This window comes from Engystomops pustulosus, chromosome 6 (assembly GCF_040894005.1).
Source record: "Engystomops pustulosus chromosome 6, aEngPut4.maternal, whole genome shotgun sequence".
Classification (NCBI taxonomy): domain Eukaryota; kingdom Metazoa; phylum Chordata; class Amphibia; order Anura; family Leptodactylidae; genus Engystomops; species Engystomops pustulosus.
Genome location: NC_092416.1, coordinates 133,467,180 through 133,489,817, shown reverse-complemented (window position 1 = coordinate 133,489,817; position 22,638 = coordinate 133,467,180). Strand labels below are relative to the sequence as shown.

The following is a 22,638-nucleotide window of genomic DNA, read 5'->3' as shown; positions in this document are numbered from 1 at the left end:
TTAGTTGTAGTATAATATTAGTGACATATACAAAGCTTTAAATCAGGGTGGTTTGAGGTAATTCAACATTCTCTTCTGGTCTGGATAATTACATCATACTTGCATAAAATACATATAATTGATGATGACAATTCATGCTATTTCTCTCTCAATCTAAGGAAGAATATAGAGTTCATTCAGTATAAGTAGAGAAGATCATTGTTATAATTCATGACCAGAGGAGATTGTGTTTGTAAAGCAAATATCAAATAGGCTCCGCGCATGCAAAGTTCTCTCATCCAATCCCCTCCCCTCGGTGGGCGTGAAACCCTTTCTATCGGGATAACATCCTATCCTAAGATCCTATTTTTGCTCAAATCCTCTGACAATAGTGAGACAAATTTACATCAGAAAATCAATGTAACATACTGTTCAATGTGTACAGTCATGAATTTAATAGGGTGCCACAATAAACAGTTAGCAATTTTTTGAAAAAGAAATGATCTCTGTGCAACCTGTTAAGAAATATTGATGCTTTAGAAATTAAGTCTAATAAACATTTTAATAATAGCACACGATAGTGCCGGGTTTTTTGAAGATTTGCTCTCAGTTGTGTTTTTACATCTATGTGTACAGCATGTCAGAAAGACAGGAAAAGAGCAAAGAGCGGTACACCGGAGGGGAAGACTTGTGCATTAAGCTAAAACTACCACAATACTAATTAACAAGCAACTGATTGTGACTGTCAGCTTGTCTGTTTTAAATAAAATAGGGCTTCTATTAGTCAAACTTGTTGACCACTGGCTCCTGTTTGGTGGGTTTTGATTAAATGTGGTTGCAGAAACATGAAAACTTAAACTTACTATATCACACTTGAACATCAGTATAGTGAGACTCAAGACTCAGACAGGACAATGAGCCCCAAACTCCAGAACCCCCCCCCCCCCCCCCCAACAGCCCTGCCTGCTTGCCTCCGTGTATCTTATCCCCTTACCGACATTGGATGTAGTACTAAGTCAGGGCCAACAGGGACTTGCCGCATAGTGACGTAGTACTACTACGTCTTGATTCTGGCACCGGTTCCCGAACGGCACCGGTGCCAGAAGCTGCGGGTGTCGGCTTTATATTAACACCCGATCGGGTGTTAAACCCTTACACGTCGTGGTCACACATGACTGCGGCATGTAAGGGTCTTCTGTATCGATTTGAAACCCCTCCGTGGTTCAGTGATTTTCATGGATTCCTTACTAAACAATTGTTTTCAATGGGTGTTTTCACATTTCAGTTGTTTTCCACTGATTTGTTGTCTGTGATAAAAATTTGAAACCTGTCTTATTTTTTACAATTTTTTCACAAAAGGCAAATATAACTGATGACAGGTTCATTTATTTTCACTAATGAGGCTGGGAAACCAGGTTAATATTACAGCAATACAAACATCAAAATCCATGTAAAACACCAAGCCCCCCCCATCCCCTAGACATAACAAGCAGCCTATTTAGGACACTCTGGGGAAAGATGTCCTTTAAAGCCTTCAGTTTTATTTGAGCAGATGAAAAAAACAAAACAGAATCCACCCTTAGCTCCAGTTAAGGTATTACATAAAAGCATGCAACCAACGTTATTACAAATGAAATAGTGTACTAGATGGTTCTTGTAGGAAGTCACTATTTTGATTTCCTATAAGAATGAGGATTGGAGTATTTCATTGAATGGGTTTTCCGATGCAAAGACTCAAACATTCATGTAAGAGAACTGAGTGGCACCGAGCAATCAAATCATAAGAACCGCACAATCATCATGTGAATAAAGAGGTTGTGATTGCCGCTCCTGCCTAAGAGTCAGTCAACAAGCAAGAACCACTTCAAGACATAACAGACATAGAAATAATGAATATTAATCAAAACCATTTATTCAGGAAAATAAAAATAGCAGTAATTTAATGGTTTCATACAGTGCTGACACGATTAATAGGGATCACAGAAACACCTAATCACACAGTCACACAGGCATTAATGTTTCAGCCAAGAGCGAGTGTGTGCTACTACTAGTAAAGCACCAAGGGGCATATGTATCGGAAGTCTGGCTGTGTCCATCTGTTTGTTGGGACTCTTCTTGGCTTTTCTGCTGGTGAGAAGTAGCAGTTTTTCCTTATTGATAAATGTGGCATTTGAGCTTTAGTGAATTTGTGACTTTTTAAAACAAGTTGCAATCAGTTCTAAGCTAATTTCTACTCCTGGTCGGGGACAGCCATTTTGTGTGACTTTTTAAAAATTTGCAACTTGCACATCTAGACCCAGGTGATAACAGAAAGCTACACAATGGTGAACTTTGAAAGGAGGCTGTTTTAGGCACGAAAAAACAGCAAATGAGTGCAATCACCATGACAAGTCTGAAAAATTTAAGAAAAAGGCAAACATAAGTTTTAGTTTTGAGCATTGAGCTTCCTTTCCCTAATAACCCACACATAGCAATACTATAGATGGGGGCACTTAAAGATCGAAAAGGAAAAGGGCAGTGTCAGTGGCTCACTAGGGAACAGAGGGGACATCTTTGGACCTCTATAACTTTGGGGTTGGAACACCCTCTATAAGGATAGCTAGTGACATAACAATACCCACCTCTGTCCAGAAAGTTGCACATACAATCCCACCATATACATGTGACAAGGCAACCTGTCTTATTTAAAGGACTGGTGGTACAGTTTTTCTTTTCCCATTGTGGAAAACCTATTTATATATTCCTTACCTAAAATCCTCAAAGAAACATACATAGCCTTCAAGAAGTTATATGCCTGGAAAGGTGGCATGCAAAGGCAATTATATAAGGAGTTTACCGTACTTCCCTTCCCGACCCGTGTGCAGTAATAAATTTCACTCCTTCCTAAATAGCCTGTATTTACAGCCTATTCAGCTAGAGTCAGGGTCACAAAAGTATTGAGTTTGAGGCAGCAATAAGTCCCCAGAGTTGTTTATTTTCAATGCAGCCTCCTGCTCACTATGAAAGCAGAGTGCCGCTTGCAAGGCCGGGATCAGACACATTAAACTGTGCCGTGCCATTGATCGAGAAATTGGCTTCTTTCTAAAATTCATTTTGTTTGTTCTTTCCGAGTTCAGAATCTGCAATTACAGTCTATGGTATGGCTCAGCACAAATTCAAGAAACCCTGAAAATACAATGTTGGAAAGGGGCTCACACAAGAAACAATAAATCTTTACAACTTACAGTTTATTTTATAATCCATGAGTTGTACATAAAGTATATTAGTATATAGTGGCACAGGCACTTTACTTGCCTGTGTCTACCTACCCTTGTTGCAATTCCCCTTTCTGCTTGTACAGCCGCTTATCCGATCTCTACCAGTCCTAGCCAATAATTTTAGCTCTGACTTTGTTGGCCCATTGATCCCTTCTGTTGATAGCTTGGGGCAGATTTATCATTCTGCCTATGACAGAATTCTGTCATGGTTTGCAAAAGACAACAACGGTTTAATACAGATTTTTGATACTTTTACAACTAGTATGACAAAATGGGCATCTCCTCTGAAAAAGGCGCATGGCTTCACGGGAAAGTCGGTGCAGCAAAAATAAAATATAACCACTACATGGGTTTTGGCTGCAGGTGCTATATATTAGTGATGAGGATCATTTAAGGTACTGTCCAGTTACCAATAATCCTTCTCTGTAACAGCTATGCTAATATTCAGGGTTCCCAGGAGGAACTGTATGAAGTATTACAGAAAAACATGATAACTGCATTTATGTTAATTAAAAAAATCACTACACAAAGTACATGTTGTTATGGCTCTTTTTGTGAACCTAAAAAATATTTTTACATGATTTTCTTAATTGTTTTTTTTTTTATATTTTTTTATTTCTACAATCATAGTAATGTCATGTTATGGATAATTTATAACATTTCATGCTTCTTAACAGATACATTTTGGCCCATCTATACTGCTCTTGATCAGAGAAGTGTTATTTGAAGACTGTGGGGTAAGGTACCCCTAGACTGGGGGCTGATGTTATTAGATTTGAAAGGGTTAAAAATATGGGTACTATGGCACGTTAATAAGGATGGTGACCAATTAAGATGGACTCTCACCTCTCCCCTTCTGCAGGACGTGGGGTTTATATGGCTGACCATTCATTATCCTCTCCCCTTTTGAAGCAACATTCAAGCTGTCCCTCTCTCCCTATGTTATTGAGATGATATTTTTGGAATGTTTTTTGTGGAAGATTTGAGATGGTGGTTGCTCGGTTGGCCGATTTTCCAGATGGCAATCCAGCTAGGCATACAGCTTCCAGAGCTCAAAATTGTGTTATTCTATCCCAAGTGTCAGATTTTTTGCTATTAGGGAATAATATATGAAAACTAAGCTGTGATCTAATATTCCATCCATCAAGGAGTCTTTGCCACATTCTGGAAGTTAACTTATACTGTCAAAGTTTAATGATATTTGTGCTATGAGTAATTTATCAAACTGCCCTAATGGGTGGTATAATACGGTGTATAATTATAAGGTGTTTTGTTGCATGCACCAATTTTGTAACATACTCTCCCCCCCCCACACACACACACCTTTGTCCCATGTACAATTCTGATGGCTTTCTACATGGCAGAAGGTATTTTTGGCTTTTGGGACCCAAGATGCTGCTTAACTAATGTATTAATCTTCCTATTGCTAAAAAATACTGAACCTGCTTCCATACAGAGAACCTCTTTACTTGACATTTTTAGTAAAATGTTTAACATTTTGTAAAAAATTGAACCCACCTTGTAATAATAACTAATACTATTCTACTATTTCTATCATGTGCAGAAGTGACCACAAGGAGGGTGAAGTTTGTGGCCCATTTAAGTCAAATGGTGGTGGGAGGGTTTAAACCCTCCATTCTTCATAGAGGTCTGAGAGTTCATGCCATAAATTTGGACAGGAATATTTCCTTCTCTATCTTTTGCAAGGCTTGGTCACAGTGTGGTGAGACCCCGATTACTTACCGCACAGTGACCGTGCACAGTAGACCTCAATGGTGGCTATGAGCTAGCTGCCATTTTTTGCAGTTAGCTTATTGCCAACATTTATGATCGTGTTCACACCCTTTCACAAGATAAATATCAACTATCATGTATCAAGTAGCTTTTAAAGAATCCATAAATGCAAATGTATGAGGCTCTCTATGCCCTTGTATAGGAGTCTAAAAGTAGGAAAATTTTACTGTTCATTTTCAGTCTCCACATAAATGAATGGACAGGGCAACAAAAATCCATAATAATCAAATAGGACAAGTGTATCAAAATTACAGATATTTATGTGTAAATTTCACTTTAAATACAGATTAATATACTTGTACCAAAATACATATTTTAACCCCTTCCCGACGCGCGCCGTACTAGTACGGCGCGCGCCGGGTCCCGGTGCATGGAGAGGGCTCGCGGGCCGAGCCCTCTCCATAGCCGGTAAGTCTTTGCTGCATATTGCAGCAAAGGCTTACCGGTAACACCCGCGATCGGTGCTAGCATGACGTCACGGGGAGCGGTGATCCGTTGCCATGACAGCATCGGGCCTCACGAAGGCCCGAAGCTGTCTCGTTTTAACCTATTCATTACAATGTGCTATCAGCACATTGTAATGAATGAGGAGTAAAATCCCCATATACTGCCATATTGCAGTATGGCAGTATATGGTAGGATCGATCAGACAACCTAGGGTTAAAGTACCCTAGGGAGTCTGAAAAATAGTTAAAGTAAAAGTAAAAAAAAGTTTAAAAAAAAAAAATTATATTAAAAAAACCCAAAAATTCAAATCACCCCCCTTTCCCTAGAACTGATATTAATATTAATAAACAGTAAAAATCATAAACACATTAGGTATCACCGCGTCCGAAAATGTCCGATCTATCAAAATATAATAACGGTTTTTCACTGCGTTTAACCCCGTAACGGAAAATAGCGTCCAAAGTCAAAAATGACATTTTTTTGCCATTTTGGAAAATATAAAAAAATTTATAAAAAGTGATCAAAAGGTAGCACAGTCCTAACAATAATAGCAATGAAAACGCCATCAAAAGTCGCAAAAATGACACCACCCACAGCTTCGTACACCAAAGTATGAAAAAGTTATTAGCGCCAGAAGATGACAAAATCAAAAAAAAAATTTTTGTACAGGAGGTTTTAATTTTTTTAAATGTATGAAAACATTATAAAACCTGTACAAATGTGGTATCCCTGTGATCGTAGCAACCCAAAGAATAAAGTAGACCTGTCATTTGGGGCACACAGTGAAAGCTGTAAAATCCAAGCCCACAAGAAAACGTCGCAAATGTGTTTTTTCACCATTTTCACTGCATTTGGAATTTTTTTCCAGCTTCCCAGTACGCGCCATGGAACATTAAATACCGTCACTACGAAGTGCAATTTGTTACGCAGAAAATAAGCCATAACAGAGCTCTTTATGTGGAAAAATAAAAAAGTTATAGCTTTTTGAAGGTGGGGTGTGAAAAATGGAAGTGAAAAAACTAAAAAAGGCCAAGTCGTTAAGGGGTTAAGAACATAAAACCTGTTTACAGTACATTTAAATAAAATATACAGTTGTCAAATTCTTTGATACATCCCAAAATAGTGACAGTCTATTTTTCACACTTTTAAGAATTTTAAGAAACATAAATAAATGCAACCTAAAAAAGATTAACCCCTTAATGGCCACCAATACATTTTTACAGGGGTAACTAAGGGGCCTAAGGCTTCACTGCCTTGTTGTTACAAGAGCCTAGCCCAGGTGTTTCACAAGTCTCCCGTAAGAGCAGATGCTCTGCTGTCCTGTTACATCTAGCATCTTCCCTAACAGCCCTCATTAGTGGGAGGTCCAATTCCAGTTGCTTAACCCATCAGATCCCACGGTCAATAAAAAGTATTGCAGTGTATTATACAAGTGCATAACAATTTCCAGGTAAAAAATAAATCCTATTTTCCCCACACAAGATTAAACATCAACCCAGTGAAGCTATTCTGTTTGATTATGCATGGTGAGAACTGCACATTTTATCATGCAAAAAAAATATAAAAATATTGCCGTTTTTTAACAATTTCTTCACAGAAAAAGTTACTAAAATTAAAACGCTTTGCCCACGAAAGAATTTTTTTTCTGCTTTACCTGCTCTAGCTCTTATGCACTCTTATCTGCCTTCTCTGCTGTGTCCAGAGCAGGAATGCGAGCACCTCCAGGCTGGACAGCTGAAGATGAGACGGCACTCATCCAGCAATGTGCAGGTGGGATGTGCCAACATATAGGCTAGGGGGTAGTTGCGAATAGGGCCCTCTCCCTTTCAGGATCCATCTGGTGAGCCTGCGCAACTCACCCAGAGGAGAATGCAGGGCGAACTTGCAACTTGTAACTTGCAGCTGTAGCCTGTAGTTAAATGGGTGTAAGATGTTATCCAATCAGTTGGCTGTATTGTAAACTAGAGTGTGATTGGAGAGGTGCTACCACCTGACCAGGGGGAGTATAAAAACCCCTGTGCAGGGGGAGCACATGGTCTTAGTCCAGTCTTCAGAGCAGAGAGTCTGACCTCATGGTCCAGCACACCTTTAGTGCTGTCACAAAAAACAATCCCAGTAACTCTAACTCCCAGAGTAACTCCCAGAGACTCTAAACACAGCTGCAGCTTGCACTCCATCTCAATTCTCCCAGCCTGCATATACCATCAGGCTGGCGCATCTTTCCTGTGGACCTCCACCGCATCTCCACGACCACTCCAGTACCAGAATCCGAATCTGCTGTTTGACCGTTCAGGCCCGTTGCCTGAGACCTGTTGTTCAATAAACAATTGTGAGTTGATGTCGCCTCCATCTGATCCCTCTGTATACGGCTGTTTACCACCACGGCTTCCCCATCCATTACCTCAGAGACTCATCTTACATTCAGGGGTTGCCCCAGGGAGAAACAAGTACTTCAGCCTCCCCCTCCATATTTCTTGCACACACCACCTGCTAGGCTGTAGGAAAGCCCTCCAGTCCCCATACCAAGCACCGTGACATCAGCACCCAGAAAACAAAGTTGGGACATATTCTGACTGGGTCCTGTGGATTATATATTTGTTCTATTTATTAATTAGAAGCATAAAAAGTACCCTTTAATATTAAACAATCGGAGGATGAACATCCACCCTAAAAGGTAAAGTTACTACCTTAACTACCTTAAAGGGAAAACATATGTTAGTAATAGGAGGACATGTTCCTTTCTGATCCTCTCCAGGTATCAGCAGGCCCCTGGGCAACAGAGCTTCAGTAGTCCCCTTTTCAGTGAACTCACATGGCAGAATTAAAAAATCAGAAATTAAAACCCTGCTCCCTAAAATATTTACCAAGTTTATCATACCAAACAGCCCCCTCATGGTTATTTTTTATAAGCCTCCCTCACACTATTTAGATTATATTAGATACAGCTCCCCTCACCCTTATTGATTCCTTATGTCCAGGCTTATGTGGGCTCTCCGAGCAGTGCTGGCGCTGGCCCTGGATCTCTCTGTCAGCTCCTCCTCCCATTTCACTATCCAAATAATCCATTAGATGTGATAATCAGGCCCTTTAGATGCTTCAGTATGAGGAATGTTACTGTACTTCTTTGATAAATGGATAAAAGCGCAGGCGATTTTGTTACATTACAAGTAATCCTGCCAGTGGTCCAGAAAGCAATTGATAATAAAATTAAATGCAGGCAGATAGTCATCTTCCTAGCTTCTGGAAAAAGAACAATCTATAAAACCATCATCATTTTTTACCATCCACTTTGTCCCAAAACTTCTTCACTCTTCCCTTAAAGTTGGAATAACAAACTAAATATTTAAACTACAGAGAATGAGCACAAGCAGAGGCAGGCTTTAATGGCAGCCATTACTTGCCGTATTTTATAACGAATAACCCAATTTCTATTTCTCCAAGCTGTGGAACAGATAATATGAAATTCTTAATAGCCATAAAAATGTTGGTCGCAAGATATAAATAATTGCTAATTAAACATTTGTCCACAATAAAGTCTGAGATTTTATCTTGCTTCTCCAGCTAAGGCGTACAAATAAGACAAATTGTTTGAGAATAAAAAAGACAAGCCAAGGGATCTATCGGACAATAGTAAGCGGAACCAAATGTTGTAGACATGTGGAGCAGTAGACACAATTTAATTTTATACTTTGTAGTCTAGTCTAGTTTAGCACAAGTATATGGTTAAAAGCGCTAAAATGTATTCCAAAAAATTAACCAGTATATTTCACATATAAACATGCGTGAATCAAGAAAAAGTCAAATGTTTTAATGTAGCTGTTTGTAGTTTTGGAGCTTTTACCCACTTGAATAGGCAGAAACGATTGACTCATCAGTGATGATTAGTGAAATTGGTCAGATTCAGTGAGAACCTTAATCAAAAGTTTGTCTCAAGTACCTGAACCTGAATACACTGTTGCCTTGGTTTTTACCCTTTAAATGCTGCCATCAGAGCCGCCAGCACCATTTAAATGCTGGCTAAGGCTACATGCACATTGCCGTGTGCCCACCGCACTGTAGTACGTCCTATCTTTCCCCGGGCTACGGAGCGGTACGGTGCCGCACGTGTGCCGCGAGCCCATAGAAGTGTATGCGGGGCGTATATCGGCCGCATATACGTCGGCCGTATATACGTCCCCCATACTGTAGTGTGAATGCAGCCTAAATAAAATAAAGGCCGTCCAAGCACCAGTCGCGGGTGTCAATGGTGGGTGTAAAAAGCTGTTTGATGAACTGATTAATAGCCCATTAAATGATTTTTCCATGTGAGCGTGAACCAGAACATCTGGTTGAATATCGTCTATCAGGCCCACTCCTCACTTTCTATCAGAAAGCTAGACTGACCCACTAGGCCTCAGGCAAATCTCCAATTAGTGCTAACATCAAGCTTAAAGTGGTATTCCCACGAAGACAAGTTTCTTATATATACTCAGGATAACAAAATAATACATCCTCTAATTCACTTTTATTAACAAAAATACAGCATTTCACAGATATTACCTGTCTATATCAGTCCTGGTGTACACTATTTCAGCTGCCCCTAGACACGACCCAGTAGCTTATGACTTTGTGTGATTCTGTGTGAGATTGTGGACCTGAGTTTTGTGGCCACGCCCCCTGCACGGAGCTCAGAGACTCTCACTGATTACTTCCTGCCAGGAGATCATGAGCGAGAGAGAGAGAGAGGCTGCAAACTACAAACTACAAGGAGATAAGTGATCCGGGGGAATGGGGGAGACAGGCACATAGCTGTGAGATGTAGCAGGCTGATAGTTTAACAGTGTAAAAGTCTGTCAGCCTCTGTCTATAGGCCTATGTGTAATAGCCATCATGCATCTCATGCATCTCATGCATCTCTGATCTGTCTCATCTCTTTCTATGTGTCAGTATGTTAGTACATTGTCAGTAGCCAGATGAAAGTGTATATACACCGTTACCCTGATAATCTAACCACATTGTCACCCCATAGAACTAGATGGATAATACAGTAATGTGTCTGCTTAGAGAGGCCCTGCCCACACCCTGGGATTTTGCACTGAGCAGCCGAGGGTGGGATAGGAGCTAAACAGCAGTAAAAGTGAGTAAAATTGTAAGGGATTAAAATCTTTACGGTGTTAACATCACTAGGGGATTGAAGTGTGAGAATTTTCTTTTGTGGGAAAACCCCTTTAAGGCCTCTCACGTGGAAAAAGATGGACTTCTACAATGCTAGAACATAAATGTTAATGTGTCATGACTTTCTACATAAATCTGGTTTGTACTGTTGCTGGATTTACAACCGCTTTCTTTTCTTCACCATTATCCATCTCGACCTCAACCTAAAGAAAAGCTGATACTGAGAAAACTTGTGTTTATAAAGTTTAACTTAAAGTTACATTTTATGTGTATAAAGATAGGGAAACATCAAATTATGAGATGATGTTATGAGATGATACAGACGCCCACTCCCTGGAAATTGCTCTTTTTCTTCCTTATCCAGGCCACAATGCTTGTGCCATAAACCAGCATCCATCGGAACCAGTCAGCCCCCCCCCCCCCGACATCTTTCTAAACATGAAAGAAATATGATACATAATTTACATTTTAACCATCTGCTTTTCCCTAATAATTACATCTTGGCCCCTGCTTTTACTGTATCAAAAGCAATGGTATGACCCAACTGCAACAGGGGGCAATTAAATAATTCACAAATTATTTCTACTGTTATCATGTTTAGTATTAATATGCATAAGGTAAGAGCAAGTTCCTAGAATACCCACAAGGCAAGATACCATCATTTAAAGATTTTGAGGCATAAATGTGTCATAACACACTAAGTCCTAAAAGAACATTAAAATGCACCAAGCCTTCCTCATGTCATCTCAAGCAGTGGTGCTGGGGGATTTTAGAATCCTACTTCGACGGAAGTTTCCATATTGAATTTTGTCATTTTTTTCATTCTAGCAGATAGATTGATAGAATATTTCTGCTTCTCCAGGCACCAGACTTTTAATGTATTCCATTGCTTAGGTTTTGGAGGGCAGAGAGCTGCAAGATGATAGTCCATTGTGACCCGGCAGGCTTCCTTCCTGAACCTACATTTATGATCCTGACATACATTTCTCTTCACTAATTGGTGCTTCAGTGGCATCAGTAGGGAAAGGCTGCTCCAGACTTCTGGTCAATAACCTATCCTGCCATCTTGTGGGATAGGGCCCACAAAAGGAATGGCATTGCAGTTTTCTTATCTAAAGTTTTAAGATTTTTTCTGTTCCAATGATCTGGGGTCTAGATTATGAAGCGACAGTGAATGGACACCTTCATGCTGCCTTTTGTGTTAAAACCTGTCAAGTATGAACTGTAAAGTATCAAAAAGTCATGAACAATTAAGTCATTATGAGTTTGAAGTAAATTTTCTTTCATCTAAAACAATTGTTAAGTATATATGCTACATTGCTCTTTGAAGAGCAATTCAACAGCTGAAAAGAAAAGATTTGCTTAAAGGGAACCTGTTACAACAATTTCACATATTCAGCTATTGACAGGTTCCTATAGAGCCCTATGAACTACCTGATAGCTTTATTTTAGCTAAAAATTGTTTCCCTTACATCCACATAGATCAAGTTTTGTCATATTTCCTGGCATCAAAGGGGGTGCATCCTGCTCGGCCCCTCCCATATACTGCTCTCCATGTCGCTTCTCAGCATGTCATGTGACCAGAGTGACATCATCACAGGTCCTTTAGCCTCCCTCCTAACTTTAACAAACAGTACAGCATGCATACATCTGATCATATGAAATGAAATCTGTGTCCATGGACTTTTACTCCTCCCCATCCTCCATGGAATTCAACCTCTTCCCACACTCTATGAGGCATGCTGTGATTTTATATAATAAGATACATACATGTGTTATATATTGCAGATGTTACAGGACATTTGATGATGTCATTCTGGTCAAATGACTTCAAGTGCCAGTGTGTAACAGAGCTCTCCATACAGCACAATATCATTGCCTGTCAATCATGAACAAGGAGGCAGGGCAAATGTAAATTTGACTATACAGGACTCAACTAAATAGATGGACTCACATCAGGCGAGTTGCATATAAGTTTACAAACTCATTTGTATAACATTGCAGTCATGGAAAGGAACCATTTAGGGTAATAGTTTTTAATGAAGCCTTTATTTTGGGTGGGTTAGGTATAGGTTCTTTTTAATTACATCATGTTAACATTTAGTTAACATTACATTTACAAAAAAAGGTAAATGAAAATGTAATCAGGTAAATCTCCTCTCCTCAGCTGTACAAAAGCCCCTGCACCAGTTTTCCGTTGGACTTTGCACGTATAAACTAATTGCACAGGTATTTAAGAAGTGTCAGTGCCACAGATGTGTCAGACGCGATTTGTGTCACGGCTGCACTTTACCTGAAGCAACACAAATTTTTGTACTGAAGGGGGCGTTGCTTAAAGGTACATCAAAGCAACGTTGGTGCACTCTATCGGAGCTGGTGTCCCCTGCACACTGCACAGGCAAACTGCACATAGTGAATGTCTTCTCCTTACCAGCTATCCAAATAATTGATTGGACACATCCAAAAAAGGTACCTGGTATGAGATTTGCACTTAATTAGGCATCTGGTCTACTGTCTGATTAAATAAGGAGTATGTTGTGGGATCTAAATAAAAAGGCCTGGTGTCTGCTCTGAATTATCTAAGGTCCTGGTTTATTTAAAGGATTTGTATGTTAACCCTTTTTCCTAACTGCTTATTGTATTTATAGAAAGACTAAAATCATTTTACCAAAGGGATGCATTACAAATTCCAAATCCCTTGTACCAGGTAAGTTGTAGAGACAGCGATAAGGTTACATCCCCGTTCTCATCATACACAAGCAAAGCTACAAGATCATGAATGCCAGACAGTTTATCTTTGCACCCAGCCATTTCATCTCTTATCAGACAATTCTCTCTGATAAAGCTTTTATCCTGGTTTCCTCGCACATTCACACCTCTTCTAATTCCAATCTCACAGAAAACGGCTCAGTCTGATACAGCTTAGTCCTGCTTTCTTCCTTCAGCCCTTTCCTTCCATGTGTTACATCCACCGCCCTGTTTTTCCACTTCTACATCTATCAGTGTCAGTAGATAAAATACAAAATCTTGTAATTAATTCTCGGTTCCCTTTAAGCAACATAACACAGGACACCAATATCTATTGACAAGGTAGGTATGTAGTGTGAATAGGGAATAGAGGAGGAGAGGAAAACATTTGACCACTATTATGGAATGCCCCACAGGCACTTCATCTGCGGGAACAAGGAGGGGTCAGGCTGAGGTACCTGGGACCCCATCTGACTCCTCGTTCTCATGATCTGTGGGGGTCTCATTGCTGTGGATAGGATCTAACTTGGTCCGTGGGACAAGCCCTTTAAGGGATCATGAGGTTCGCTCATCTTTACTCGCATGTTTATAACTGGTTTCTTGTAATGTGATACATTTAGAGGCTTCTTGTTTGAGTATTTGTACTGCCACTTATTCCACGATGGTTGTCTGTTCGATCTTTTACAAAGTAACAGAGGCTTTAAAAGATTCAAAGGAGTGCTGGATTTATTTACTTTGGAAAGAACCCTTTAAGACTAGACCTTGCTTATAACTATGGACAAGAGCAGCTGCCACTAACACAGATCAATATAACCAGTAATAACAATGCCCATACAGTGCCCACACAGTGGTGAGGTACAGGACTATAATGGAGGCATAAAGATTATGAACTAAATAAGACAATACATGACTAATCAATAACAATCACTGGCAGAATACATAAAAACAAAGTAATTATTAGAACTTACTGTAATAATAAATCATTGTATTACTAAGAACTCTTCATTGTGATGTAGGATAGGGGACACAACTTTTTCAACAGTTTAGAGCAGTTTATTGCACAAATGCCATAGGGGACACCTGGATGTCCTCTCTGTGGGCATCCAGAGTTCCCTAGACAGGACTCAAAGAATCTTCCTGCAGTCCCAGGAAGCTCCAGATATGCTGTTCTTAGTGCAATTTTAAAGGGATACACCTTGGCTGCTTGGGGTTGCAGGAAGACTGAGAAGATGTGGACAGGGACAGATCATCTTTTGTGGTCCTCCTGCTGGCCCAATATGTCTTCCTGGGGACCCTGGAGAAAAGCTACAATGATAGTCCAAATTTTCTCTTCTTCTTTCAACTGTATTGGTGTCCTCAAGAGGTCTATACTATTGACAGTTATGTCAGAACAGGGAGCAATAGATGACTACTTAAATTGCTGTGTTGGCACTTTGTGATAAATAAGTGGGTTTTGGTGTAGTTTGTAGCTTCTAAAAGCTTCTCCATCATTGGTCTAGAGGGTGCTCTTACCCACCAGGCCTTCCAGCAAGGGGGCATGTGTATTTCTATAAGAATTGAACACCGGGTGCCGATTTCTTGCAACTGGTGCCTCTTTGTAAAAGCAGGTTAATTACAAAATGAAATAAATCATTTTTAACAGAGAATTATATCGCAATAACGCTTAATGCAGATACAACTTCATTAATATGCTCGGGGATGGCAGGGATACAATGAACGTGTTGGATCCCCTCTGGTTCTTATTGTAGTATAACCAGCTGTGCAGTGGTGCAGCAATCCGCATAGAGCACTTCATCAAGGCATACAGTGGATTTTACAGGCAGCCAAAGTGCTTGACTGTTCAGCCCAATCCTACAATGACTGAATGATCCTTAGACAAAGCACGAGTGATGTAAAAATACATGCATGTATCATACACTAAATGGTGTCATTAAGAAGAGGAGCAAATTAGAATATTCCTCCTCCTCAACCTTATTAACATCAGTACAACCACAACGTATCTGAAATATACCACAAAACTGCAATTTACTGAACAGAATAGTCACGGAGAATGTTATCACTTCATTACAGATTAGCAATACCAGCGGATACGGCAACTATATAGAAATTGCCCACTGTACTGCATGTCATGGAAATGCTTACTAGCCGTGTGCACGCTCCATTACTGCTGAAGGACAGAAAATGTCATTCTATGTTTACGCCTAAATGGAATCTGCATCCATATTGAAAATTATAGTTCCAAACTTCCAACATATTTGCCGCTATTACAAGTAAATAGGCTGCAGACAGCAAGATAACCAAATCTAGACATGGCCTACTACAAAAGAAATATCAAATCTTACAGCACCGAATGCTGTCATTTAAGGCAACCTTCCAGAAAGAGCATATAAAAGTCCTATATGATCCTGTACTGTACAGGTGCAATCCTTATCCGACGCTCCAGCTTGTATGGGAGATTCAGTGATCAAAGTTACAGGCCAAAAGCCTGAGGCTGCTGTGCTGCGATGATCTGATGACAATATGACTTGCTGTAAATTCTCCTCTGTTTGTCATGGAGTCAGTGGCTCATAGGCATAAGAATTATATAAAGCAGCAGTGGCCCAACCAATCCTAAATAAACCAATATTACTATTTATTTTATATCTGAAATGCCTGAAAGTAGATGCAAATTACCATTCACGTTAAAAACCCCTTATCAACATGTGACGTAGTATTATGTCACATGCCAGGTGCGGGTGCATGGAGAGGGCTCACAGGCTGCATATTGCAGCAAAGACTTACCAGTAACACATGCCATCAGTGTTTTCCCGCCGATCACCGCTGGCTGCTTCAGGAAGATGGCTGTGCGTGGGCGCCTTCCATCTTGCCAAGGATCGTCGCTCCCCGTGACGTCATCGGGGAGCTGCGATCCGTCGCCATGACAGCCTCCGGTCTTCCGAAGATCCGAGGCTGTCTGGTTTTAACCCCTGCTGATAGCACATTGTAATGAATGATGAGGATAATTCCTCTAATACTGCCATACTGTAGTATGGCAGTATATGGTAGGATCGATCAGACAACCTAGGGTTAAAGTACCCTAGGGAGTCTGAAAAATAGTAAAAAAAATTTTTAAAAGTAAAAAAAGAAATTATAATAAAAAAACATAAAAATTCAAATCACCCCTTTCCCTAAAACTGATATAAATATAAATAAACTGTAAAAATCATAAACACATTAACTATCTTCGCGTCCTAAAATGCCTGATCTATCAAAATATAAATTTAATATATTAATTTTATGTAAATATAATAACGGTTTTTCACTACGTTTAATCCCTTAAATGTTGAAAATTGCACTTTTTTGTCATTTTAAAAAATATAAAAAATTCTATAAAAGGGATCAAAAGGTATTACAGTCTAAAAATGATAACATTGAAAACTTCATCAAAAGTTGTAAAAAATGACACAACCCAAATAAAAAAGTTAGCGCCAAAAGATGGCAAAATCCAAAAATGTTTTCTTGTACAGGAGGTTTTAATTTTTGTAAATGTATGAAAACATTATAAAACCTAAACAAATTTGGTATCCTCGTAATCGTACCGACCCAAAGAATAAAGTAGATATGTAATTTGATGCATACAGCGAAATCTGTACAATCCAAGCCCACAAGAATACGGAGTGAGTGCGTTTTTTCACCAATTTCACTGCATTTGAATTTTGTTCCCGCTTCCCAGTACACGGCATGGGATATTAAATACCCCCATTTTGAACTGTAATTTGTTACGCAGAAAATAAGCCATAACACAGCTCTGTACATGGAAAACTAAAAAAGTTATAGATTTTTGAAGGTGGGGAGTGAAAAATGAAAACGCAAAAAAGAAAAAGGCGCCGATGGGGGTTAATAGAAATCTACCATCAAAACCAAGCATGGTAGGATAGCACTAGATCCAAGCACTGTGCCTGTGGTAATCTTCCTAAACTTGTTATCCATGACCCCCTTCCTTCTAAAATCAACTTGAAAATTATGCTTAAGAACTAGAAGGGCTGTGAAACTGCCAATTACTGTGAGGTTGACAAAAAAGTGCCCTTTTCTTTTTTTAAAATCTCTTTTTATTGTTTTAAATTTTTTTTCACAATAAAAAGGACATCATACAAATATGGAAATGAATTGCCTGTATGAATACAAATGATGCATCAACTGGTACAATATGCTTTGTTAAAAGGAACTCAGACCTCAAGCATGTCTAAGGCGTTAAAAGAAAGGATATACTGAGAAAAGCAACACAGTATAGAAATATAAAGGTCACTAGATACCAAAGTACATAAGCATTAGGGAACCATAGTGAAAAAGAAGTTCTATTTTAAAACAAATAGGTTAAATTAAGAAGTGGGGTCAGTTTGGGGTGAGTGCAAAGTCTCAAGGCACAGGGACCAGATTTCTTAACTACAGAACTACAGCTAGTGCAACACCGTGCAGAGCCAGATTCAGGACTTGGGACCTTTGCAAAAAGTTTTATAAAACGTCTCATAGTTAATCCCTTGCTATGGTCTATGAGCTGAGACTTTTTATGCATTTTGAGACTTTTTGAAAAAAAAATCCATTTTTTTAGATATACACAGCAAATTTTATTTAGCGTTTAAAAAACTACCCCATTAACTTTGATAGGAAATCCAGCTATGCATCTGGTCACAGTATTTCTCCATGTACCATGTACTGGCCATCAGACTGCAATGTAAAAAATAGAACATGCCCTATGCATATGCATTTTGCAGTCCTGTTTTCTGGCCACAAAATGGGTTATCCGTATGTAACCCATATGTAAACTGGCTGTATCCGCAAAAAAATATGGTGGGATAACTCCTAAGTAACCTGGTCTCCTGGGCAACCCTCCATAAAAATGATGTCATATACAGTAGGTCACTTTTTCTACTCCCATAGACTTCTATGGAGAGACCATACCACAAAAAAGTAAAAAAAAATAGGAAATGTTCCTATTTTTTACATGACGGTCTGATGGACATAAAACCGGCCTAGGCAAGTTTTTTTTGCTTATAAAATATGCCCCTATTGACTTTAATAGGAAATACTGCTGTGTATCTGGTTACCGTATTTCTCACTGTACTGTGAAGTGGCCATCAGACCGCAATGTAAAAAAAAGTATCAAAAGTACTTTGAGACTTTTGATAAATCTGATGCTGTATTACACTGTAGGCTAAAAGTTAAAAAGGGTGGCCTTCTAGGATAATTTAACTTTATATAACTAACCTACACAGTTGTATGCAGGGGTAGGATAACATTTTTTAACAATAGACTCCTTACTTTGGGAGCAATAAGTTCGTCTGGTCGCACAGGTGAAAAGGGCTGCAAACTTCCCCGTTTCTGCACATAATCGTGTTCAGGAGTCCGAAGATGACAGTTTCGTCTATATAGAACATACATATCCATACATATCAACATATGCAAAGTTAGACACATACAGACCATATATGCACATATACACACGGATACACATTATTTTGCAGTTTAGCCCGGCATGAAGCCCGGCAGTCACCGCCAGCCTATGGCATCGGAAGGGCGGTCCGGGGAAGAAGCAGCGCCTCGGACCGCACCCTCATGAATACGCTGGACCGAGCTCACAGCGGAGGCTATAGCGCTGCAGTGTCTGCTAGCTTTATCGCAGGGTTCAGAAAAAAGCTAGCAGTTTATCATTGCTAAAAATAAGAGTGATTTCTGGATGATTTGCTAAAAAAATGTATATAGTAAATAATAATTGTTTGCCTCACTACAAAAATGTAGTAAAAACTTCCCTCATGCCATGTTTATACCATTTCTTTTTGTGCTTAGGACTGTACAATTTTTATTACATTCATGGATTTATCTTTCTACTTTTACCAGAACTGCTTATTTTCTCTGACACATCCAACGCAAAAAAAACTGCTGATATTATCAATAAATGCTTTACAGAGTATAAGTATGCAGAAGTGTATGAAGCAGGTACCATACAAAGTGGTCTTCAGGGCCTTGAGTTTGTAAATTTTTATGTGCGTTTTTGTAGAACAAGCTGAAGGCTGTGGGCACACAGTGCAGTTAAAACTCAGCTATGAGAAATAGAGCCAAAAATGTTACATATACAAAATAATAGGACAAATTCTTCATTGAACTCAATAAAAAAACCTTTTTTTATAAAAAAAAAAAAAAACTTGCAGAAACAGAAAGTTTAGAAAACAGTGTTTATCAAGTGTACTCAGGACCGGCTGGAGGCTGGCTCTAGCTCCAGCATTTTCACTTTAGTATTTGATAAATCCAATTGTCATGCTCCTCCTCCAGTTGATGCAATAGGCATAACGCAGCTTAGTTTTACCCTGAGTGCGTAGCAGCCACGTGGTTAACTAATGCAGTACCACATACAATATGTTACAATGAGTGTTTTCTCAATCCTTTCCAGTGTACAATGCAGTAAACAATGGTTTATAAAACAATAAATTGCATGTATAGATGACAAAATAAAGGGCAGAATAAAGGGCAAGTGTTAATTACAAGTCATATATTTTCTTCATAGGAGCTTTGCAGATAAGTTACTCTAAAGAATAAATCCTAAGACAAAGCCATTAGGGGGTACAATATTTGTCAGCAAAATCATCTCCATTGCCACAAAGGCTTAGCTTTTTGGAGAAGAATTGAACAGCTCATCCACTTTATGCCAAACCTCACCATGGATCTATATTTGTCACTGGTAACTTTAACGTAACCAGCTCTCAGCACAGCAGAGCAAAGTGACAAGTGTAGTCAGGGGCTGGCATGACAAAATGACAGAGCTCTGATCCTATCGGAAATGATAAGTGAAAATGTTTCATCGACATGGGCGAGATGTAGACAGAGATTTTAATGAGAGCATGAAACCTAGAACAAGGTGAATGACAATATTCATGAATTTTTTACTTAACTGTATGAGTACAGAAATGCAATAGATTTCACTCACTGACAAGATCAATTCATAGTGAAATGAATACAGTTATTGTTTGATTTGATACATCCAATTATTTGTTCCAAGCCTGACACCTGTTGACCTTGGCCCTCTCTGCTCCACAGATCCAGCTCTCCAGCTGAGCCAAACAATAGTGTTTATTAAGCCCTCCAGCTTTGTTTCTACATTGCGGACAAGCAGGAATGTGTATAACTTGGACTTCCAGTACATTATATTAGACAGAAATTTGGCAGGCCTTGTGGCCATGTGCCACTTTGACTTGGGAGCTCAAGAACCGATGTGCAGCCTATCAAGTGCCAATTAAGGCTTTGCCATGAGGTCCAAGCATATAAACTCTCAACTGAGGCACAGCTAGATAAAATCAAAAAACAACCGAAGCTTGCACAACTGCAAATGAGAGTTGTCAAACAAAATGTATTTTTACAAAAAATACAAGACTAAGCAATTTTATGTAAAAAAGATATGCCTAACTCACACATTACAGATTCAGTAGATAAACTCATTGCTATATGAGAGATCCATGCAAATAGTACTCACAGTTTGAAAGTCTTTGTGGTTGCACTCATGCCCTCTGAATTTGCAGTAAAGCATCATGTCTTTGAGGTCATGGCCTGTTCGCTCCATGAATTCAGCCATACAGAAGGTTTTCGGTTTGAACTGCTTGAATTTGGTCTTCTCTTCGAGAACGGCCAAGACCTCTGGGTCCGCCAAATGAGGTTCGAGTATATGCCCATTGACGTCAAGTAGCTCCAGCAGTTCTCCTGCGTGGTATAAATCATTAGTTGTGAGTTTAGTGAACCGAAAGGAGTTCAGATTACAGATGGTAACGGCAGGAAAAATCAAACTCTCTGTTACCACTTGGTCCACTTTAGTAACATGTTGGTAGGAGAAGTAAAAGGCCACTCTCTCTGAACTTTCCAGTAGAAGAAGGCCCAGCGAGCATAAAAAGGCAATTGTCCACAAAAAGCGACGAAGTGTCAGTGGGCCATAAACAAATATATGCCGGATCCCATGAAGTGTGGACGTGTTAGCAAAGATCTGAATACTTGAGGGGTGGAGGCTCCCCAGGCTGTCCTCACTGGGACTCTCCTTCAGATCCATTTTTCCACTTGGGAGGTAGAGCCTTGTCACCTCCAGTTTGATTTTTTAGTGTGTTTCAAATCTCTCTACATGAAATACCAGGGTAGAAGCAGCAGTCCCTTAGTACTCTCTCCCTCCCAACCACAAAGCCAGCTGTCAACTCAACGATCGCCAGTTGGGGGTAAATGTTTATAAATAAAATCCATAGAAACTCTGGCTGTAGATTTCTTCATTGCGATAAGGAGGGTTGGATGTGCATGGGGAGACACCAAGGTGAGGTGGAACTGCTGTGGGTGGGGAGAAAAAGAGACACCGGCCAATAGAATCAGAAATCATCCTTTCTCCCTCTTGCTCCATCTCCACCTCGTTCTCACACGCAGACGGGGAAGAAATGTGATTAAACAAAACCAAGCAGACTGATGAATAAAAGGATCTCAAGCCAATGTTCAGCTGTGTGTGTTAACTGGTGCAGCAGCCAGTGACTGTGATCTCTCGAGGTGGATTTCACCGGAGTATTCGTTCCTTGATGACCAGTCGCTTGCATTAATAGCTCCCTTTCTCAGATCTTCACCCACCCACCTTCCCTCTGACACAAAACCCAGACGGTGCCAGATTCAGTCCTCGATGCGAGAGCAGCAGAGGTGATGAGGAAAGGGGTGGGGGAGCTGGAAAAGCATCACACTCTGTGAATATATTTGTCTGAATATCCACAACACATCAGTGGAAGACCTCAGTATATAAAGACTGCGTGGGGTGGAGGGAAGGGGGATATTTTAGATGCCTCCAGGGTAGCAATAAACTGCATCAGAGAAATCATTCAGATAGTAAAGCTGAATAGCAAAGTTAAAAATGTAAGTGCAGTGGTTACATGAACGAGCAATACATTAACAGGTCTGAAAATAAAAAAAAACAAAAAAAAAAACATTGAAAACCTGCAGATTTTATTACTATATTGATAAATTGAACTCATTCTTGTATGTGCCACAAACCGTATCACACCCACATAAATTTGTATCTCAGGGAAATCTGGGACAGACAGACAGCAGTTGAAGAGATGCTGAAGTGAGAATAACTCCAGAGATTAATTATGCCTTACAATATCCCAGAATGCAGGAACATGGGCAGCGGAGACAAGCACACAGCCTGCTGTCAGGAAAAGCAACTACAATGTAGCAGGCTCAGACTGACAGGAGTAGTCTCGCTGGGATCCAAAAA

At 39.7% G+C, this 22,638-nt stretch overlaps 1 protein-coding gene across 1 annotated transcript in view; it reads right to left on the bottom strand.

Annotated features, from left to right (window-relative positions):
• The window catches only part of ASIC2 (acid sensing ion channel subunit 2), a 514,307-nt gene extending 492,199 nt beyond the window's left edge, over positions 1-22,108 (bottom strand). The window contains exon 1 of the mRNA XM_072111115.1: positions 20,881-22,108. Within this exon, the coding sequence (XP_071967216.1) occupies positions 20,881-21,444 (564 nt within the window). The 5' untranslated portion in view covers positions 21,445-22,108. The remainder of the gene's footprint in view (positions 1-20,880) is intronic.
• Between the last annotated feature and the right edge of the window lie 530 nt (positions 22,109-22,638).